General features: G+C 36.9%; 1 protein-coding gene across 2 annotated transcripts; it reads left to right on the forward strand.

Moving 5' to 3' along the window:
• The first annotated feature begins 1469 nt into the window (after nucleotides 1-1469).
• Nucleotides 1470-14510, forward strand: LOC132110756 (zinc finger protein 821-like). 2 transcript variants are annotated; one of them, XM_059517628.1, is made up of 6 exons: nucleotides 1470-1957; nucleotides 6745-6876; nucleotides 7055-7167; nucleotides 10516-10614; nucleotides 12912-13075; nucleotides 13169-14510. In XM_059517628.1, the coding sequence occupies exons 1-6, from the start codon at nucleotides 1918-1920 to the stop codon at nucleotides 13944-13946; spliced, it is 1326 nt and encodes a 441-aa protein (XP_059373611.1). In that variant the 5' UTR covers nucleotides 1470-1917; the 3' UTR covers nucleotides 13947-14510. The 2 variants fall into 2 exon arrangements, with proteins under 2 accessions (XP_059373611.1, XP_059373621.1); XM_059517638.1 differs by having other exon boundaries at nucleotides 1471-1970.
• Nucleotides 14511-23880: the final 9370 nt, after the last annotated feature.

The following is a 23880-nucleotide window of genomic DNA, read 5'->3' on the forward strand; positions in this document are numbered from 1 at the left end:
GTTTATATATATATATATATATGTGTGTGTGTGTGTGTGTGTGTGTGTGTACATGGCCATAGCCAGGGTTTGAAAATTAGTGAGATCCAGGGGGTTTCTATAATATCCCATATAAATACAACTAATTATATACACTAACACTTGAAAAGAGACAGAAATGTAGATGTTTTTGGAGGGATGCTCATTTCTAAATCGTGTGTGTGTGTGTGTGTGTGTGTGTGTGTTTCATCCCTGTCTTTCATGAATAACAGGTTATTAGATTTTTTTTTTTACAGAAATAAAATTGGTACCAAGGGGACGATATGCCTTACAGATCGGATAAAATTACCTCAGTCTGACAGGATATAAATTGATTTATACTTCTACAGCAAAATCAGAGTACAGGCAGTTTTAACTTAAAATCAAACATAATATAATCTATATGAGTTACAAATTATAATAGCCTATTTGAAAAAATTTCTTAGCTGATGCTAGCTAACTAGCTACCTGATGCTGACTTGAGGCCATTTTTAAATATAAAGTCCAAATGTTTTTGTTCAACGACTAGAATGCATTTGATGGAAAAACAAAGGATTTGATGTTAACTACAGTAATTAAGCCATGCCTCCTGCTGATGATTTTGACTTTATCAGGTGGATATTTTGGGGAAAACAGTAGTAGATCATTTTACCACACGCTACTCTATATTTATTGTGTGTGAGAAAATTAAGCATGACATTATAAGGACAGCCTCTTGTTTCCAGAGCCAATTGCTTTCATATTGTAAAATATATTATATACATAATCTTGCGATAATATTATGTTGTATAATGTTTTGTAATTGGCTTTTCATACTAGTAATGCCAAATAAAATTATTCAGAGGTCACCTAATGATCTAAGATTGAGATCTAAGATGTTTACTACATCATCTTTCGATAGAATTATTATAATAACATTTCATCATATTTAATCATAATTATATTAAGTATTATTAGCAATGGTTGCAGTTTTTGAAGTTAATTGTTCATCTCTCTGAACATTTATTTTCAATTTGAATTTAGAATTCATTTATGCAAATTAATCATGTTTGGTGCATATTATTTTTTTTATATTAAGCAGTCTGTCAAAAGATAGATAGATAGATAGATAGATAGATAGATAGATAGATAGATAGATAGATAGATAGATAGATAGATAGATAGATAGATAGATAGAATATTGTACCCACTGAATAGTTTAAACGCGAAGCTCAGCACGTGGCGATTGTTACTTTTCTCAGCGCTGTAGTCGATGAACCAATCACCGCTGAGTTGGAAAATACGATTCCACGAAACATGCTGCGAACTTCTTTCCTTTGCATATGAACTACAAACCATTCAAAATTTGTGTATATGAATGATAACGTTAACACTATGACGACTGTTTCTAAATAGACGAAACACATGAGTGTATTTTAATGTGTAAGTGGGTTTGTGAGCCGCAGAACGCCCCCTATAAGTACATTGTGGGAGGCGGATGGTTACATTAGTTATTCTTCTCACTTCTGCTCATCGCTTGAAATGCATGTAGGTGAAGAGTCTGCAGTGCATTCTCCCGGCTACAGTGGCGCAGGCTTTCACATCTACTCTCCTCATCTTCCTCCGGTCTCTCGTGTTTGGAAACCGAGCTCTGTCGACATGCACGCGCTCTCGTCGACAGAGACCGAGATGTCTGTGTGCGCAAAAGTGAGCTTTTATTCTCTTTTAGTCAAATGAACCTGACCGCGCCGGCCAATGTAGCCGTCTGCTGCTCACTTCTGTCCGTCAGGCGCAATGTGTTTGCGGGATTGTTTTCTGCTTTAATACATTTACGTTACCCTCGGATTGGCGAAAGCATCTACACATCAGTCGGATCAAAGAAGAGATTCGGCTCTTTTTCCTCCGAGAGTCGGGGATAATATGTCCAGACGCAAACAGACCAACCCTTTCAAAGTGAATTGTAGGTATCCCAGGTATCGTAAACACTTTTCATTTCCTCGTTCGTGTAAAGCGGGTCTCGTGGAGGTGATCGTGACCATCATGATACAGTGTGGCATTCAAGTGTTTGCTTTCGTCAAGTCTTATATCCGCATTTTACTGTACGAGGACAACAGAAACAGGCCAGGCGTTCACAAACTCTCCTCACAATGTGTTCACAGTGACAGAAACCCGATCTAGAGGATATACACGCGAAATATATATATATATAGAGAGAGAGAGAGAGAGAGTGCTGCCAAACGATTAATCGCATCAAAAGAAAACAAAATTGTTTACATAATATGTTTGTATACTGTTTGTATTTATTATGTATAAATGCAATCACATGCATGTCTATATTAAAGAAAAATTTTGTTATTAATTAAAAATATTTATATATAATATAAAATATAAGAATAAAAAATATATCAATGTCGCCAGTATACATGTAAAATATTTTCAAAATATATACTGTATGTGTTTGTATTCATGTATATATAATAAATATACTACACACATATAAACACAAAAATGTAAAAAAAAATAGTTTTTGAATGCGATTAATCATTTGACAGCACTTAATATATATGTATATATATTTACTAAACAAGTTTCTTTGTGTTTTTGTATATACACATTACTATACATACATACTGTACAAGACTGTATTACTTGTAGAGACAGTACACGATCACATCTATGTAAGGAAGCGTTTTCCTCAATGAGTAACGTTACCCTTGAAACATGCAATTATTTAGAAATGTTACACACGTTTGCAGCCAATCTTAGTGACAACTTATGATTGTCTTATAGTAATCTGTGCTGTATTATATTGATATTTTATTGTATAAAGGTGCTACCTTATATATATATAATTCTTTTTACACACTACACTGTAAAATGGTTTACATTTACAGTTAAATTTTATAGTTTTACTTCATTTTTTCAATTGTTTTAGTTTTTTTTAAAGGTAAATAAAACAGAAAAAATACAGTTTCAGTCTTTCTACTTCTAAAAGTTTAATTCACCGTATCAATTATGGTTTCTTTGTAATGGTTTGTGAAATCCACTAGTGATTTCTGAGTGAAAATAACTGAAATGAAATCCAACAGCATTATTTTGAGTATAGTCCCCAGCAACTACTTTGTCGTATTCACGATTTTAATATTTTGAGAGCTGGAGAAAGTCAAAGGCTGAGACTTTTCTGTAAATGGTACTCCGTCTTTTCCTCTTCATAGTAAACACGTGGGCTCTTGCAGACACACTGGGGTGCACTATGGGAAGTGTTACTCCATGGGAACCTGTATGACTGATCTTGTTCTTCTTTGTCAATTAGGCAAAGTAAGGCCTGAATCGCTTGTCTGGGTTTATCTGATGAAGTAGACAGCGTGTGAGGGCCCCGTCCCCTGCCTGTTTTCTGTTGGGTTGGTGGTTTGTGAAGACTGTGGGATGGTTTGAATTCAGGACTGCTCTCATTGTTTGGCCTCCGAGGGAAGTTTTGTTCCCTCTCACCCACCCCCTCTCCTGACTTTAGCCTTTCTCTGGTGTCTGATGAGTTTGTCTCTTTGTCTGGATTCAGACAGACACTGCGTCACCTCCTGCCTACAGACACACAGACTCTGAGATAACATCACAGTGAGGAGAAGGCGGAGGGAGGGTGGAGAGACAGATGTACGGACAGAACTGGTGGAGGGGGATGGGGAACACGCTTACATCAATCACAGGCTGACTGCCGCAGAGCCGCTCTGTTGTATCCATTCCTATTTTAACGCCGATATCCCTCATGCAAGTCTTCTGTCCTTGGAGATGCTCCCAAACACCCATAGAAAGTGTCCCGAGGATGATGGGAAAGTAGGGTGGAAACTCTTGACAGTCTTTGGTGATTAGTAGTGGATGTGAAGTATTACATCCGTCGGCTGTTGTTTTTCAAATGGGAAAAAAACATGTGGTGGAGGCAGTCCTGAAATGGCTCAAATGTAGACCAAAGCTTGCTCAAGTTCAACACGATGACATTATGGGATAGTTCAGCTAAAAATTAAAATTTGGTCTTTATCATGTTGTTCCAAACCTGTTTGAGGTTTTTCTTTTCTGTGGAACAATGTCTTAGTTTTTTCTTCTTTTTTTCTTCAAGGTTCCACAGTGATGCAATAAAAGAACTTTTTTTGGTTCCCCCCCAAAGAATCTTTCAGTGAACAGTTCTTAATAGAACCATCTACACTTTTCCGAGTGTAAATAACATTTTAATAATCTAAAGAACCCTTTTCCATTAAAGAAAAACTTTTGTGAAATGGAAAGATTCCAAACACTTTAAAATAAAGTTTTTTTTTAATTGACATTGATGACTCCAAAAAAAAAAAAAAGTTTTTTGACATCCATTGAACCTTTCCGTTCCACAAAAGGTTCTTTACATTAGTAAAAAGAAACTAAATTATGGTTCACTGAAAACTAATGGAAATGAATGGTCACCAGAACTGTTTGGTTACAAACAGTCTTCAAAATATGTTTTCTGCAGAAAGTCCTACAGGTTTGGAATGACATGAGGGTGAGTGCATGATGACAGATTCATTTTGGGGTCAACTATCCCTTTAAGGTGTTTCGTAAAACCCCCACAGATATGCATCGATCAGATGACTAACAACAATATATGATACAATTAAAAAAAAATTCTGTATAAAAGCTTTTTTTTAACAACTGGATCACATTACCTTTATTGTCTGTTTCCTAATAGGGATACTAGAGTTACATCTATTAGAGAGCACAGAAGACTTGTCATTGTTCAAATCAATAAAGAGCTGTCATCAAACGATTGATGATCATATGCAATTTGTTTTTTTTTTTTTATGTCCAAGTTAGATACAGGAGTTCAATTAAATGCTCATGTCATACATATATTTTCATTGCATTTGTGAGTGAATGAAAATGTATCTGAATGTGTAAAATAGGAGAGCAACACCGTATCGTGTTGCACTGGCACTTTCATTGGAAAGCATAATATCTGGTGTATTCGTATGCTGGTTGCCGTTCATGCTGCGGATTAAAGCAGCTTCGCAGAAGGTGTTTGGTGTAATGGGATGCATGCAGAGGGAAAAGCATCTCGGTGTGGGCATATGGAGTGCTTCTGGAGGAGATGGTTCTCACATTAGAGGCACGGATCCTCTGCTTCCTCTGGGACTGCAGTGTGTGTAACGTGGGGGTTGGTGAGCGTGAGGTGGAGTGTGTTAATGCAGCATCAACTATTGTTCTGATCACACAACACCACCGCTGCTCTGGCCTCTGTTGTTCATACAGTCGGCCTTTTCTTTGAAATTCAAAATTTCAGTGAGAATAATTCAGATTCAGGCTTTTTGATGTGTTGTAAACAGTACATCTAGCCTGTATTTATAATGCATTATAAGGGTATTCATTGCAATGCTTGCATAATGCCTTATATTATATACATAAAAAGTAACACTTTACAGTAAGGTCCCATTAGTTAATGGATTGACTAACAATGAGCAGAAACACTTGTTTCAATGTTTATTCACATTTGTTAATGGTAGTTAATAAAAATACAACTTTTCATTGTTAGTTTATGTTAGGTTAGATCAATTAAATGATATTAAAAGATACAACTTGATTTATCATTGCATCTTGAAATTAAGTAACATTATTAAATCCTTTAGAAGAATTTTCATTGTTAGTTCGTATTAACTAATGTAGTTAACTAATGTAACAATGTAAAATCTACAATTGTTTCATCTTATGAATAATTGTAACAACATAAATAGTGTTGTCAAGATACTAGTATTATGACTTGGATATGATAACTAAAATATTTCAATACAGTGAACAGATAGCACAGCAAAAACATAAAACAACAGGAAAATTTATTTTTATTAATTTCAATAACAATACTTGCATTTAAAAAAACGGTTACCAGTGTGTACTTATTTCACAATATGAGTACATTTATATCATGACAACATAAGAATGCATCTCAATGTGGTTATTTTTGTTACTTTGTTATTATAGATGAAAGAAGATGCAAACTATATTACTTTTTTATAACCAACATAAATATTGACCACATTCTAAAACCTTTGGATGTTTATTTGGCACTTTACATTAAAAGACACAATATTGTGCTGACTTAAAATACATTATAACTATGGAAACTATAATCCATTGTATCTTAAATTGATATTATGTGTTTTATATGTGAATTGTATATTGTGTGTTATAAATCCTAATAATCCTAATAGTTATAATCACAAATAGGTAAGAATTATGGTATAACTTTCATATTCGATTATTCATGAGATTTTTTAAATAATAATGCATGCATTATAATGCGTCAAAAACACCCTTCCTTATATTTTGAAGAACACTGGGGTCCACACAACACTGGACTTTTAACGACTTTCAATAAAAACGCCACCGATTCATTCTTCAAAATGTCTTCTTTTGTGTTTCACAGGTTTGGAACAACATGCAAAAACAAAAAATAATTTTTACTTGAAAAACATTTAAGTATTATTGTTTGGCATGTAACTTCCCCAGACCATTAGTGCAACTAATGTTTTGGATGACAAAATAACAACAACAACAAAATCTTACATTAAAGTGATCCGACTTGGGCTTTGTATTTAAGACCTTAGCAATCACCCAGAACTAAATCTCTCCACTCTGCACTAAAATTCTACCACATACGAATGCAATGGAAACCAAAGCAGGCAAGCCCTTAAAAACGAGTTTTATATATGTTCAGTGACAATGTTGTTTCACTTACAGGGCCTTTTCACACGACTGGGTTGTGCGGCCCACAGCACACTTTTGAGATGGATGCTAGAGATGACTTCATCGAGGATGGAGAATGCCATAGCAACAACTCACAGGAACCTGAAGAGCAAGACAGCACAAGCGGTGAGACACACACACCTCACGACTGCACGTCTGTCTGTGAATTTATTTATATATGTGCTAATAAAATATTAAAAACAAGGAAGACAGCTGTGATTGTAGTGTTGAGTCTTAGAAACGAAAAGCAAAGTGACCTGTGATGGAGCCATTGATATGACTTTTTTTCTCTCTGTCCCGCCAGACGACGGTGATAGTGATTTTGACAAAGATGACTCCTCAAATGCCTCTGCTGATGACAGCATGACGAGTAATAAGAGCAGCCACGGCCCCATACTACATGATGACGTCAAGGAGGTGAGTGATGGAGGCTTGATAGAAGAAGTAGATAGTTGTGTGATTTTCTAAAATTCTTCTTTTATTATGATTTGCGTTGAGTTTCTCACTGTAATATGACTTGCAAAGCATTAAGGCATCGGCCTAACTTTTTTCATTTTAATGATAAACAAATAAAATGTATTTCAAAATGTTCTAACCTAAAGAATTCCATCAAAACATTCCCCATATTTTAGTATGTTGTAGACTTGGTTTCACACAATTTTTTTTTTTTTTGGGTGACCAGCTGACCAGCTTTGTATGATTTTTCATGTGATTGTGGCCCATTCATACAAGCATAAAATATTTATATTGTAAAGTACTATCTTTCTATATAGGCTAGATCTCATTATATTGTGCAATATCCTTCTCCATGCGATATGAGAATTTATGCGCTGGCTCTAAAAATCTATATTTTAAGGAATAAGACTCTAAATACTTCATGGCTCCTCGAGGTGGGGCTCAAAACATGAATGAGGGAAATAAGTTAACTAGCCTGAGAAAACTAGGTTTTCACCCACCTCAGCTTTTATACCATTGATATGCAATAACTGCATTATTTGCATATGCTTTAAAGCCTCGCCAGTTAAATATTTCAGTTGTGTGCTGTTCTGACACGCGCCTTTTCTGAGCGTTTACACCTAAAGCACACTAAAAAGCCTGACAAACAGCGTCTGATTACTGGACTAAGTTATCTTTCGCATCTGATTGTGCTAACACGGTCAAAAACACACATGGTTTACATGTAAACACATTTGGTAATGTCTAGTGAAAGAAAACAGTTGAAAGAATGACGGATGTGTGCCACTTAACCGTTTCACAGACATTTTGTTTTCATAGTTAGATATTGTGATGTATCATTATAAGATTGACTTGCAATATTTAGATTATCTCAGAATTGCTGTAATGTGATATTATCGGTATTGTGAGCCACCTTATGATTCCCACCCCTACAAAATATATATATATATATATATATATATATATATATATATATATATATATATATATATATATATATATATATATATACATACATATACACACACACACACAGGTGCTGGTCATATAATTAGAATATCATCAAAAAGTTGATTTATTTCACTAATTCCATTCAAAAAGTGAAACTTGTATATTCTATTCATTCATTACACACAGACTGATATATTTCAAATGTTTAATTTCTTTTACTTTTGATGATTATAACTGACAACTAAGGAAGATCCCAAATTCAGTATCTCAGAAATTTTGAATATTGTGAAAAAGTTCAATATCGAAGACACCTGGTGCCCCCCTTTAATCAGCTAATTAACTCAAAACACCTGCAAAGGCCTTTAAATGGTCTCTCAGTCTAGTTCTGTAGGCTACACAATCATGGAGAAGACTGCTGACTTGACAGTTGTCCAAAAGACGACCATTGACACCTTGCACAAGGAGGGCAAGACAAAAAAGGTCATTGCAAAAGAGGCTGGCTCTTCACAGAGCTCTGTGTCCAAGAACATTAATAGAGAGGCGAAGGGAAGGAAAAGATGTGGTAGAAAAAAAAAAGTGTACAAGCAAGAGGGATAACCTCACCCTGGAGAGGATTGTGAAACAAAACCCATTCAAAAATGTGGGGGAGATTCACAAAGAGTGGACTGCAGCTGGAGTCAGTGCTTCAAGAACCACTACACACAGACGTATGCAAGACATGGGTTTCAGCTGTCGCATTCCTTGTGTCAAGCCACTCTTGAACAAAAGACAGCGTCAGAAGAGTCTCTCTTCAAAAAGGACTGGACTGCTGTGGTCCAAAGTTATGTTCTCTGATGAAAGTAAATTTAGCATTTCCTTTGGAAATCAGGGTCCCAGAGTCTGGAGGAAGAGAGGAGAGGCACACAATCCACGTTGCTTGAGGTCCAGTCTAAAGTTTCCACAGTCAGTGATGGTTTGGGGTGCCAAGTCATCTGCTGGTGTTGGTCCACTGTGTTTTCTGAGGTCCAAGGTCAACACAGCCATATATCAGGAAGTTTTAGAGCACTTCATGCTTCCTGCTGCTGACCAACTTTATGGAGATGCAGATTTCATTTTCCAACAGGACTTGGCACCTGCACACAGTGCCAAAGCTACCAGTACCTGGTTTAAGGACCATGGTATCCCTGTTCTTAATTGGCCAGCAAACTCGCCATACCTTAACCCCATAGAAAATCTATGGGGTATTGTGAAGAGGAAGATGCAATATGCCAGACCCAAGAATGCAGAAGAGCTGAAGGCCACTATCAGAGCAACCTGGGCTCTCATAACACCTGAGCAGTGCCACAGACTGATCGACTCATGCCACGCCGCATTGCTGCAGTAATTCAGGCAAAAGGAGCCCAAACTAATAATCGAGTGCTGTACATGCTCATACTTTATGTTCATACTTTTTAGTTGGCCAAGATTTCAAAAAATCCTTTCTTTGTTTTGGTCTTAAGTTATATTCTTATTTTCTGAGATACTGAATTTGGGATTTTCCTTAGTTGTCAGTTATATTCACCAAAATTAAAAGAAATAAACATTTGAAATATATCAGTCTGTGTGTAATGAATGAATATAATATACAAGTTTAACTTTTTGAATGGAATTAGTGAAATAAACTTTTTGATGATATTCTAATTATATGACCAGCACCTGTATGTATATATATATATATATATATATATATATATATATATATTTTTTTTTTTTTTTTTTTTTTTTTTTTTGATTCTATTCATTTTTTTATTTTTTGCAGGCAAACATTAGCTAGACATTTACTTATGATATTCACACTTTACAATTAACTGAATAAATTAATAAGTATGTAGAACTTTTAAAGGGTGCCGATTGTAATTTTATGTACAAGTCTGTGTGACTTCATTCAATTCTGAGTAGAAAAGCATGACAAAAGTCTTTGTGATCCCACCTCACCGATGCTGGCATCTTTAAGTGTTGATAGATATTTTTGCAGGGTGACTCATGGCTCTATAGCAACCCAGTTGACAGTTAACAGTTGGAATGAGTCACATGGCTTATGTATCCATTTTTCTGCCACACTTCTCCAGTGCTGCACCACAGCTACAGTCATTAGCAGTTTCAGGGAATAGTCACTTGTGTGCAATCATACTATATATACATATATATATATATACATATATATACATATATATACATATATATATATATATATATATATATATATATATATATATATATATATATATATATATATATATATATATATATAAAATATTACCCTACATTTCAGACTGTAAGTCTTGTTACTCTAAACTTGGCTATCATTGTAACTGTTTGTTGTTGCATTGTGTCTGTTAGGAGAATGAGGAGGGGACAGACCAGGGGAGCAGTTTTGTATGTCCTCTTTGTTCCCTGGAGTTCAATAGCCCAGATCAGCTCATCGCTCACGTCTACCAGGTGAGGACACCACTACATAAGCCTATTGTATCTTTAGACTCTTTTTAGACCTTAGACTCTTTCTATCTTGGCTGATCCAATAACAAGTGGACAGTGCTAAATACTGTACATGTGTACTGGGGTCCAAAACACTTTGTGATCAGATCAGTTATGTCCAGATTGTAGAGCACCCCTAAAGGCCGGAATACACAACATGACTAAAACAATAGGCATCATATACTTGCTGACTTTGTAAACTGTTACAGAAAAAGACTGGGCATCATACACTCAACAAATGGGGATCAAACACTAACTGACACAACAAACTCACACACGAGTGACAAATGAAAATAGTTTAAAACGTGTTTTGTATCCTTGGACTGGATGGAAATAAAAAATCTGAAGTGAAAAAATTGGTCTGCGTCAATCGTACACTTCATGAATTTCTGTGAAATATGTCAGCGTATCTCCAAAATTTGCAGTCTGGCTCCGTTATTTCTTTTCAAATTATTTACATTAAATGGCGACTGCCTCAAATGATAAGTCCGTTTTTGCATGCTTTTTGAAACTTGAAATCTCTAGTCCCTGTCATAGTTGCTTGGAAACAATGACCAGTGCATTATTTAAAATTGTCTAGAAGATAGAAAGTCGAATGGGTTCGGAACAACAAAAGGTTGAGTGAATCATGACAATGTTCATTTTTGGAATGTTCCTTTTAGTGTTAATTTCGTCACCTATTTTTAATTTAGTCTTAGTCTCAGTCTTGTGCCAAATGTCCTTGTTAGTTTTAGTCATATTTAGTCATTCACATATCTTTTTTTGTTAGTCAAGTTTTAGTCGACTAAACGTCTTGTCATTTTAGTCTAGTTTTAGACAAAAGAAAACTCAAGATATCTTAGTCAAGTTTTAGTCGACAAAGTCTTTTAATTTTAGTCTAGTTTTAGTCAAAAAGAACAATATATTTTAGTCTAGTTTTAGTAAGAAAAAAATTTAGTCTTTTTTTTTTTAAATAACATTATTACTGAGATTATTACTTATAAACATTTCAGTAAAAAAAGTTTCACATATCTCAAACATTGGTTGAATGTCATAATTACCTGATAAAATACCCTTGTTGAATGCAAATGTTAAACGTGTCTGGTTTTCAATTTCTGATTTAGGAGACACATTCACAAATGATTAACCTGTTCTGAAGAGTATTTTATTTTAACCAACACAATTCAAAAGATGATTGTACTTAAAATGCGACCAAATATCGAGCCTCTTCCTTCGACCTAGCATGTCGTCGTCGCTCGCTCATCACTCGTGTTCACTTTGGGTGTTGTGCGTTCAGCAGTTTTGTGTTGCAGCCAGTATGACCCCTGTTTCACACCGCAAGCGTGAGCGGTGCGCGAGCAGCGCGTCCGCGCAACTACACCGTCACTGTCACTGGAAGCGTATAAGTACAGCGTCACAGCAGCGGCTGCAAAGCGTGTTCGGCAGAAAATATAACCATTTCAAACAATGTGTATAATTCTTTCAACATTTGTTTTTATAACAATACACCATACTTTCACCCAAAACGATTAATTAAAAAGTTTAAATGGGTAAATACATTTGTTATACTTAATTTTATTTTCTGGCATAATTGTTAAAACACTAGACATTGTCGTTGTTGTTAAAACTCTTGACATGCTTATTCTGTGCATTTTGAACAATTTTGTGTAAAATCATATTTATTTTTCCATCAAAAGTTTGCTTTCACTTTAATTGAGTGTGAGCAGCACAGCAAAAATAGACCGGACGCCGAAACCCCCGCTTCACTGCTGTTCACGCGACGCTCCTGCTTGACGCTCACGCGCTGCTCCTGGTCCCGGTGTGAATGCACTCATTGATTAACATGGACGCCGAAAAAAATACGCGCTGCTCGCGCGCCGCTCACGCTTGCGGTGTGAAACAGGGGTGAGACCTGTAACTTGAGCAACAGCGGGAAGCCGCAAACTCGTTCTGAATTTTTAAAGGCGTAACAGTTGATGAAAAAGCAGAGACGATTGTAGACGAAAATGAAGAGAGATTTTATCTTAGTTTTTATTTTATGCAAAACATTTTCGTCTCGTCTTTTTTCGTCAACAATAATGCATGTTAATTTATTCTTAGTCAGCGTTTTTGGACAGTGGTGCAGTTTGTCATCGTCTTGTCTTGGTCATGAAAAAAAAGGTTGTTGACGAACATATTTCGTCTCGTCTCGTCTGACGAAATTAACACTAGTTCCTTTAAGTCTCTTTATTTAAGAAGAATTTATGTATGAAATCTCTTTGTGTCTTATTGTCTATGTACAGCACACAGCTGTTGGTGGCAGTAAGAGTTATGTCTGTCCTGTTTGCGGAAGAGCACTTAGTTCTCCAGGCTCTCTTGGTCGACATCTTCTCATCCATTCAGAGGACCGATTGTCCAACTGTGCCGTATGTGGGGCTCGCTTCACAGACACCAACAACTTCAACAGGTAAGCTCTTTCCTCAAGACATGATTTTACTAGGATAATGTGATTTATTGTTGTTTCTAACTGCTTTAACTGTTTACTGGTTTGAAATTCTAGGGAAAAGTTGAAGGAGTTCCTTGACACAAGTAGTATAGAGATCAACAGTGAGGGTGAGGCCTGTGCCATGTCCGATTCTTTACCCAGAAGCACTATGTCTAACCCAAACACAAGTCCTGGTCCTGGACTGACCTCATTGCCAGATGGTCTTCTCTCTTCTGCACCTCCTCTTCCCCCACTCTCTGACAGCCTCAGTACTCAAAACACAGGACTTCCACCTTTTCCAGACCTCATGAACCCTATGCCTGTGTACCCAGCTGGGGTTTTGTTGGTCTGCAACAGCTGTGTAGCCTACCAGCAAATTGTGGATGCCCAGTCGCCGTCCATGCGGAAATGGGCAATCCGTAGGAAGAAAGAACCTGTAGAGGTGCGGATGCAGCGGCTTGAACGTGAGCGAACGGCCAAGAAGTCCAAGCGAGCATGTGAGTCACCAGAGGAGCGGGAGATGCGCCGCTTACGAGACCGTGAGGCAAAGCGGCTGCAAAGGATGCAGGAGACTGACGATCAACGGGCACGTCGTCTGCAGCGAGACCGGGAAGCCATGCGACTCAAGCGGGCCAACGAGACGCCTGAGAAGAGGCAGGCACGGCTTATCCGTGAGAGGGAGGCCAAGAGGCTAAAGCGACGCTTGGAGAAGATCGACCCATCCCTGAGAAACCAGATCGAGCATGACCCTGCTGCAATGGCTGCGCTCACTGCTGATATGAGTCTATTCCAGTTTTCCTTTCCCATGTCCGTCCCTTCCATGGACAATGGACTGTTTATGAAGCTTCCCTAACAAGCACAGCTCCAAACACCTCTCAGCTCAACATTCAAGAAGAATTTGCCATTCTTAAAGAATAACGATCTTGAACATAACGTTGATGAGAAGGAGGTGGTCACCCTGACAGCGATTTGCAGTGATGTAGGCACCAGATGTCTTTTATTTTCAAAGAGAGATTTGAAGCAACATGATAGACCATGAGTTGCAATGCAACAATGTTGATCAGAGTTCAGCTTTATGCAGATAGGCCGCTACACACATGGAGACTACCAATGGGTGAGTGGACAGCAAAGTTCAGATGTTATGCTGCCTGTTAAACTTGGATATTGCAGTTGAGTACAAAAGTGGTTCTACAGGATAGACAAGGCAGGCAATTGCATACCTAACGGTAACTGATTAGAGTAGTCATCAGTAAGAAGACAAACTTTCTGAAAACTAGAGCTTGGCAATGTTTAGTAGGCTACAATGACATATTTGAAAATCTCTCTAGGGGGCTTCATCCCTACAGAGGAAAGAGGAGCCTGCAACACCAGAGTCCCTTACAATCACAAACAGTCAAGTAGGAACACCTACTAGGAACCAACACAAACAGTCAAGTAGGAACACCTACTAGGAACCAACAGCATATCAACTTGTCAATCTCCAATTATTTAATTGCTGTCAATGTGAACAACCCTTTATGGATTTCTGTAACATAAACTGATTTACATAATTAACTGAACTTGTATAAGAAATTCCGACATTCACAGAAGGGAAAAAATGTTACCCTCTCTGTAAGCATGTTTTAGGAGACTTGTCTATTTTGTTTTCAAGGCTCAGACTTTTAGCCATCTTTCTTCAGAGCAGTGAGATCCTTCCACAAGGAGGTTCTCTGTTTGGACACGGACCTACAGTGACAGGAGTGAGATGTTTAGCCACACTCCGCACTCAGCCTTCTCTTTGAATTTGCCAGTCTAAAAGGTTGGAGTTTTTTACCTGCAATTATGGCTCACCTCCCAGGACCCCAGATTGGGTCACTACTAGCTCATACTCACAGAAGCAACTACCTCACCATTGGATCCTTGCATGGCTTAGACACACCTGTGGCCTCAACAGAAACCACAGGGGGCCGTGCAGGTCCACACACTGATGCACTGTTCCCTATGCCAACACATACTCTAGTCCAGGGGTGTCCAACCCTGCTCCTGGAGGGTTCATCCTCCAGAGTTCACCCCTGAACCATCTAATCAATGTATTCAGGGTTACTTGAAACCCCCCAGCAGGTGTGTTGGAGCAGATTGGAGCTAAACTCTCCATGATGGTGACCGTCCTAGAGCAGGATTGGACACCCCTGGTATAATCATTGCTCTACATGTTCACCGAAACGACAACACCTTATTTAAATGCTGTTTGAATCCCACTGACCCAAATGCTGAAATCTATGTGGGCTTGCGGTCTCTTGGTTTTTGCTTATGCAGTCTTTTGTTCACAAGATCATAAGATATCCTACGTGTCACGATATACAAGGATGGCACCTTTGCAGCCAATGTGTTCCTCGCCCTTTAGTTGAGCCTGGAGCAGACTTTGGAAACTGACTGCTACCCAAGAGTCTATGCGGCTTTATATCTCTTAAGTTTTGGACTTCAAGAGGTACTTCAAGGGATGAGGGTGCCATTTGGGACAAGGCCTCTTGGCTACTTTGTCTTTTTTTAAAGAGAAAGGTGCGGATGTACTTTTAAATACTAAAAGTATCTGTTTCAAAGCACATTCAGACACACTTCTCCAACCTCCGAAAGGCTTTATACCTTATCACAATGCTACACGGGTTGATATTTGTCTAGGAACTCAGGGATGGTGTGGATCAACGGCATCCTCACGACCTGAAAACACAGATGAGCAGGAGACTTCCTCATTATTATTATTATTTTTTCTCTTGTTCAGACTGCAAACTCCTTACCTGAGCCAAAATGTCGATTATGGATATTACGCAACTCCATGACGTCTCAACTAACCAATCAGTCTCTGCCCTCCGCTGCTGTCACTGTACTGTATAATGTGTATGTTACCTCTTTAAACCAGTGCGAACCCGCACTGGTCCTGGGAATGCTTGTTGTTAATGGTGAGGCACTTAGTGTGTGCTCGATCTCTATGGCAACATGCATAGTGTACACATTCAAATTGTTGCCTTTGTCACTGGAAAGTTGTGCTTTGGTTTTATATTTAATGATTTAAATGAATTTGTGTGCTATTTCTATGAGATGTGCAATGATGTAAAGGTTTAGCGAATGCATGTACCATGAAACAATCAGGACGAACACTTCCAGAGAGAAATCCCTCCTATATGAAGCAGTGATGATACTGCATATGTATGTGAAAAATTAAATGACAAGGTAAAGACACATTCACACATTTCACAATTATTTAAAGGTGAAGTGTGTCATTATTGCAAAGGCAGATGCAAACGTAACACTTGCATCGCAAACGCTGCCCCCTGTCTTCCATCATTCACCAAACAGGTACTCCCACCAAAAAACAAACAAGTTCAGAAGTTGACATGTTAGAACGCCCAACAAACAATGCATAAGCAGTGCAGAATAAGTGTTTATGGTAGTGGTTCTTAAACTTTTTGGGTTGACCACTTCAAGAGTAAAATAAAAGCAGACCAGCAAATTTCATTAGAGGTACGCCTGTCACGATAACTTTTTGTTGTGCGATATATTGCCCCAGAAATAATTGCGATAATCAATATTATTGTAATTTTAAAGACCATTTTATGCCACTAAATATAAAATCATAATGTTACAGCATAAAATGCAAGAATCCCTACACACTTCCTAATGACAACAAACTTAAATTTTTTTGAGAATATTTGGACAGTGGAAACAATTTTTTTTACAAAAAAATGCAAAGTAACAAGTAGTAAAAAAAAAGACAAATGAACAACAAACTTGTATGGAGATTTTTCCTTCCCGGACCTTCTTTTCTCTGTAAATAAAGGGTGCACACTAATGCTGAAAAACATAATCACTACTTAGCAATCAGATGTCTGTATGCACAAAGGCACAGATCCCTAAACAAGACCAAATCTGCAGATTAAACTATTTTTTCTTGTTGTTGTTGTTGGTAAAAGCATGTTTTAAATTCGAACTAGCACCTCATGACTACGTTATGTACGAGAAGCTGAAAAAGACACAGGTGCAAGTGGAATCTACAAAACATGGTGACATAAATTTTTAAGTGAATATAATGGGTGATATAGTGCATCACCAGAAATTTTTGAGGTCATGTACATATATTGCACAATAAGTCAATATATTGATTAATGCAACAGGCCTAATTAGAGGGGCTCATTTAAAGGCAGGGTAGGTAAAAAAAAAAAAAATGTATAAAAAACTTTTTTTCCAAATTAGTTTCAACTTTATTTATATATCAATACATAATTAAAATGTAAGTACTCTGAAAAAGAAAGTATAAAAATCGAGTGACTGTAGACCTCTCACGACTGTTTTAAAGACAGCTCATTATTTCCATTCACTCCACCCCCTCCCTTCTGGGCTCCTTCCAAAGCCTCTACTACGGCTCGCTAAGTAATGTTATGTTAGCTATATTACGCAGCTACGTGTGCTAATGACACATGCTTCATGAAAAAAATATATATGATCAAAATACAAAAAGAAAGATTTACCTGTCCAGCAGATATAAAGCCATCAAGGAGTCACTTTTCAGGCCCTTGAGTTCCCTCAGTTCTCGCCATCGCTAGAAAGTCACGCCGACATTAACTCGCGTTTTATTTCTTTGTTTATCCAAAGACTTTTTGTTCATTGCCTTTTCTTGTACTGTTACTGTCTTCCTTTTTTGGCCTGGTTTGCCTTCACTAACTGCATAGGCTGGTACTGTGAATTTTGCTTGCTGTTTCTCTGCCATTGTTTTGGTATTCCTAGGATCCGTGCCTCTTGAATTCCTCAAATCAAACGTGCACGCGCAAGTGAACAGGTCATGTGTGGCAAAAGGGTGGTTGCCATGGTTGCGAGAGAGTGACAGTCGCCTAAGCCAATCTATGTTTCGTCCCGAAATGGAAACAATGAGCTGTGTTTAATACAGATTAAACGGTCTAGAGTCACTCGATTTTTATACTCTTTTTTTTTATCAGAGTACTTACATTTTAATTATGCATTGATATATATAGAAAGTTTAAACAAATTTGGAAGAAAGTTGTTTTTACATGTATTACCTACCCTGCCTTTAATGCCCTTTTCGCAGATTTTGGCTTGAGCCACCATTCTATATATTTTACAGAAGGCCTTTTGGTTCTTATTTTATAGAAATAAATGCTTCTTTTAGCTAATAATCCAATGAGCCGACCGATTGCAAGCCAAATGCTTACATACATAAAGACAGACCACAAAACACTTTAAATTAAAATTAATGTTAATTCATTTTTTTATTTAATTTGTTAATTCAAAGTTGGGAGTACATTACACAAGTAACCTTGAAACTTTACTCACTTCTCAGCGTTTAAATTGGGTGGAAGGGTCAGTCATGTTAAAACGGACCACTGTACATCTCTAAGTACCTCTTGAAAACAGGGTAGATTTTGTGTATGATATGTCTAACTTTCATTCCAATATCTGTTATTTATTTATTCCTCAATGACGCACATTTCAGTGTTTTAAATTCACAATGTTGTCATTACCTTCTTTAGAGATACCTCTAGTACTCAAAGTGAAGCAGCTGAGCTTTCCCGCACAGTTGCCTTCAACTGGATAATGGTCCCATGTTTATGCTGTTCTGAAGTATCAATGATGGACTCCTTAAGAAAAAAAAGGATTTAATGTACATGTGATGAAACATCACTATGCAATTGAGAGCTGTACTGTACTCAAGAAACTTTGTATTACTACTATGCAGTTGATATGAAAGTAAATGGACTCAAATGCTCCAGATCACAAACCTCAGGCAACTCTCGAGAGTCAAGCCATTGGTCCTCAACTCCGTAACCTCACCATGAGATCCATCCTTAAGCTTTGTTTTCAGTTGCACCCTTGATAAAGATCGATTTGATGTTGGCATATGCACATTCAGGAAGAACAATGTAATGATTAATTCCCTGAAAATCATTATAAAGCACTGAGTTTTTCCACTCAGTAGCATTAAAGTTGTGGAAACCCATCCTTATGCAATGAGAAAATCAAATGATTTGCTGTAGTCAAGGACAAGATGTTGGCAGGATGTATTGTCTATTTAACAGAAAAAAAGAAAACAAATTATAAAAGGGTATTTTCAAACATTAACCCTATTTAGTCTTCATTATTCCTAAACATGTATTTTAGTGGTATGCATTGCCATGTGACATGTTGTGTATAAAACAACCATTTTCGTTTACACTGCATATAAGTCAGTAAACCCCGGCAATGGAACTTGCACGTTATAAAATACATGAAATTATACAAGCTTTTCATTAAGGATTGGAGTTCAGTAATGACTTGCCTTTTTGTAAGTCTATCTAGATATTTTCATGATAATGTGTTTACACTTCTAAAAGGCCAAAATGAATGAAATTTAATGAGAGTGACAAGAATAACACTGATCACAACGCCAAATGGTCCTGTTCGGAAAGCCATGCTCCATTATTGGCTAAAACATCATGAAAAGCAGGAACAGAATGTGGAATAAACATTGATTTCTCTGCTACGAGTCTGTTTTTCTGTCTTTCTCTCTTGAAAAAGAATATACCCCTGTAAAGTGAGATTTAAAGTGACCACATTGAAATTGTCATGCTGATATCATTTGTAATGGAAAAATCTAGCATTTTCAGGAATGGTCTCAGACTTTCAAGATGCATTGTACTTGAATTTGGTCACAAAACATTTTGATTCAATCATCTTAATTATTTTCAAAAGAATGCTGAAAACAAAAAATAATTCACCCCTTTGTGGAATATATATAAAAAAAGAGCAATACACAAAGTTAAACATTCACAGACTCACTGTTTGTATTTCAGATTAAAAAAAGTTAATGCATAATACATCGGTATTTTTGTAATCAAACTATTAATAATCTATGCATTTAATACTTCAGGTGCTTTGATGCACTTTTACAACTCTATTTAGAATTTATTACAATTACTAATTGAAGTGGAATGCATATTAAAAAAAAAAAAAAAAAACATCAAGCCAGCATGTTAATATTATATAGATATATATATTATATTGTGTTTACTTAAACATTATAAATGCAATGTTTCCAAGAAGTTAGCTGTAACAATAAAAATACAATATCTTTGTGTCCTTACATAGAATTAAAACAGGAAAACAAAAAACAGAGAAAAACAAAACAGCCTTAAGTAGTTTACAGAGAGGTACAAATATACAGTACAAATCTATTTTATTCAAAAAAGGGTACAAATAAAACGCAACAAAATATAGTTATTAATGCTTTATAAAGTTCAGGTAGGTGTAGGGTAGTCTAAGGGAGCACTTTGGGTAGACGACTCTAAGGCTTCCGAGAAGAATTAATACATATTGGTACGGCCATACGATATTAAGATGTACTACAAAGTTTATACAACCTGGATTATACTTGAGGATTGAATATTACACTTACATCATTGCATATATTTCGCAGATTTTATCCATTAAACAAAGATGCCATCTCTTTTAAAACCGGTCACACATCACATAAAAAGCAGTGTCACTTAGTGCCAAGAAGTACAATGACAAATTTGAGAGTATATAATGATTCCTTTAAAACCTTGAAACCGTTAGAAACCTGATTTCAGCCCACTTTACTGACTCTGGCCTGCCGTGCCACCAAATTCTGTCTGGGATTTACACAAAACCACCATGTGTTAGCTTCATAAAGCCTTCCAAAACAAACAAGAAAACAATCTGAAGCAACGATTCCACTATAACGCACTGAAATGTTATCAATACACAGAACCGCGCACTCATCCATAACCCAGACGGTTATCCTCAACTGGGTTCAGTTGTTCTCACACTTCACAAACTATGAGATGTTAGCGCCAAAAGCTTTCCATTCACATCGACAGTCAACAGGGAGACTAAATCTACTTTCAGCCTCAACTACATCAGTAACTGCTGAGATTCTCACTTTATACACACCATCTTCTAACACAGACTCCAATAAATTTAGCTTTCACTCACTTCCTCAAACCACTTCAATGAGAAAAGCGCAAGTTCCAATGATAAAGAGCTGGTAGGTTTTTTTTATATATATAAAAAAAAAAAAAGAAAAAAAAAAATTCATTTTATCTCAATAGCAATGCCCACTGAGGAAAAAAAAAATATTCGTAATATTTCAAATACAAAATTAAAAAATATTTTTCCCTCTCTCTCTCTCTCTCTTAACAGTATTAGATTTTCCACCATTTGATTTTGGGGCAAAATATGGTTTTGTCAGTGTTGGGGGGTTACTATGTACATGTAACAGTGTTAAGCGATTTAATTACAAAATAAATGTAACCGTAAACCATTACGGTAACTGGGAAAAAAAAGTTACTTATGAAAATGTTAATGATTACAAAGGGGGAATATTTTCTGTAAAAAGCTAGGATATGTTGAATAATATTAATTTGTTGCGTTGTCTGTTTTGGATGTGCACGATGCCTCCTGCCATTTAAAGGCTGTTTAATAAAGCAATGCTATTCTGATGCTTTTGATTGGTTCTCACGTTTGTAATCTGCCAATTACATCATTCCACACTGCTGCCTGTGTTGATCAACAGTTGAAAACATTCATTAGAAAAGTAATCAAATGTAATCGGTTATATTACAAACGTACTGATATAGTCACACAAATTTCATTTTAAACAGGGCATCCTATTACATTTCAAAAGTAACCTTCCCAACACTGGGTTTTGTGAGATTCAAACATCACACGCTTTCTCTACAAAGCACTGAGGAAGTGAAGGAATCAGGGATGTTAACAGTGCAAAGCATCAGTCTTCACTTCTGTCCTCCTAACAAGAGCAAAACAAAAATAAAACATTAAAGATTTAGAAAGTATGTTAAGCTTACATTTTGTTCAACAAAGATAAACATGATGAGCTAGTCCCAAAATATCGTCTTACAATCAGTAAGTGCAACGTCACTAATTGTTGTCAGTGAGCAACCCGAGCCACTTCTACAGAGGAGTCCACGGTCAATACAACTAGAAACGAATGAGACTGTCTCCATTTGTCTCTGCGGGGAGTCACTTTTGTTTACGAACGGTGCATATCTTAAGGCGTTATTGACAAGCTAATACTATACAAAGCTTATCTTCATATCTGTACAAGCATACAAAAGTTGGATGATTGTTTTACGTGGTGTCGAATGATTCAATATGACAGTGAAACATTTATCGTAACACTACAGGTGAGGGGAAATAAGTGCAGAACAGTTCATTGCATCAAAGTGACAAACATCTATGTTACATGATTAGTTTAGGCTCTATGGAAGAACTACATGGGATTCCCTAAATGCAAAAAAGTATAAGGCATCTACACACCAGATATACTCTAGAAATACCATCAATGAAAGAGTAAAGACGCAAGTGTCTGCCATGCAACCAAAACCGGAATCTGAACCACTTTTGGAAAATAAATTCCCTGTATACAGTACTTCAACTTATCTTACTCTTTTCACATTCAAAATGCTTTCGAACCATGAACCCTTACATTTATCTAGTGTGCTGATGCCCTAATCATTACAGGGACATTAAAGGCTTTAAATGGGGACGCTGTACTTGACGTATGCAAATGTGAGGTAAGGACATGTTTTGATTAATTTTCACACATCCGTACACGGACATGTACTAACTATAGGAATGAAGCTTGTGTTAACCCTTCTGTGCTGTTACAAATAAAGATAAAACTATAAACTGACCCTGAATGATAACAATTTGAGAGTCACGTTTTTAACACTCCCCACCGGAAATTAGGTCTGTGGTCCTCAATGTAAGCTCAAGAAATGTTCACTTTTTATTTTACGATACAATACATCATTGTTTTTTAAGCTTTTGCTTGTTTTGAAAAAGGTGGTTGCATAGAAATGGCTAAATGGGCAAAATGACTACAGAGGTTGGGTTTTTGTCGAGGGAACCAATGGGATTCAAACTTTCACGATACAAGTAATCACTGCAGCACTCCATCACAAATTTTACACTGTAATTTCTCTAATATAGTTTTTAGGATGCCATGAAGTTTCATGCTGAATGGTTTACGTTGAGATACGATCGAAATGAACCTCAACAGCACAGTAGGGTTTACAAGACATTAAGAGCAAAATGGAAACACACAAATCTCCCAGAGAACAAAGCTTAATAAGACAGACCAGAGTAAAGTTAAGACATTGGGAAGGCACAAACATAGCGTCAACTCTCCTTGCACAGTGCACAGGATAGTAGCTCAGTTCTTAATGAAAGCATAACTCACTCCATCTCCGCCTCGAAGGTTGCAAATTTCATCTCGACGAGAGACGGCTGGTAAGGCAGTGCATTTGAGAAGACAGAACAGTGCAACATTGCTGACAAACAAAAAACATACAGCACCAAACAAGCGACACCATATATTCTTCGGGTTACCTGACTTGGTAGTGCGATAACTAATCACCACCATAAAGGTCACAGAGCCTGTGGGTTACTAGGAAAAAAACAACAACGCAGAATGCACGATATTGAACGTGCAGCTGACTTCTGCGAACAGACCACAGACGAACTGGTGAGATTTGAGTATTGAAGCCGCATGGGGGGCTGACTGAGTCTCTACTGCATAGCTCATGCTAAAGCTGTATCGTTCTGCGGTTTTGAGTATTGCTTTATGTCAAATCTAATACTTAAAATAATGGAACAGATCTTCATTTTGAATAACAAAGCTGTCGGTGTAGAAACAGCATAATATCTTAAGCCAGCTGGATGACCAACTGGATTGAGCACAGAAAACCAAATCGAGTCGGTTTAAGCCATTTTTTTTC

Source organism: Carassius carassius, chromosome 2 (genome assembly GCF_963082965.1).
Source record: "Carassius carassius chromosome 2, fCarCar2.1, whole genome shotgun sequence".
In the NCBI taxonomy this organism is placed as follows: Eukaryota; Metazoa; Chordata; class Actinopteri; order Cypriniformes; family Cyprinidae; genus Carassius; species Carassius carassius.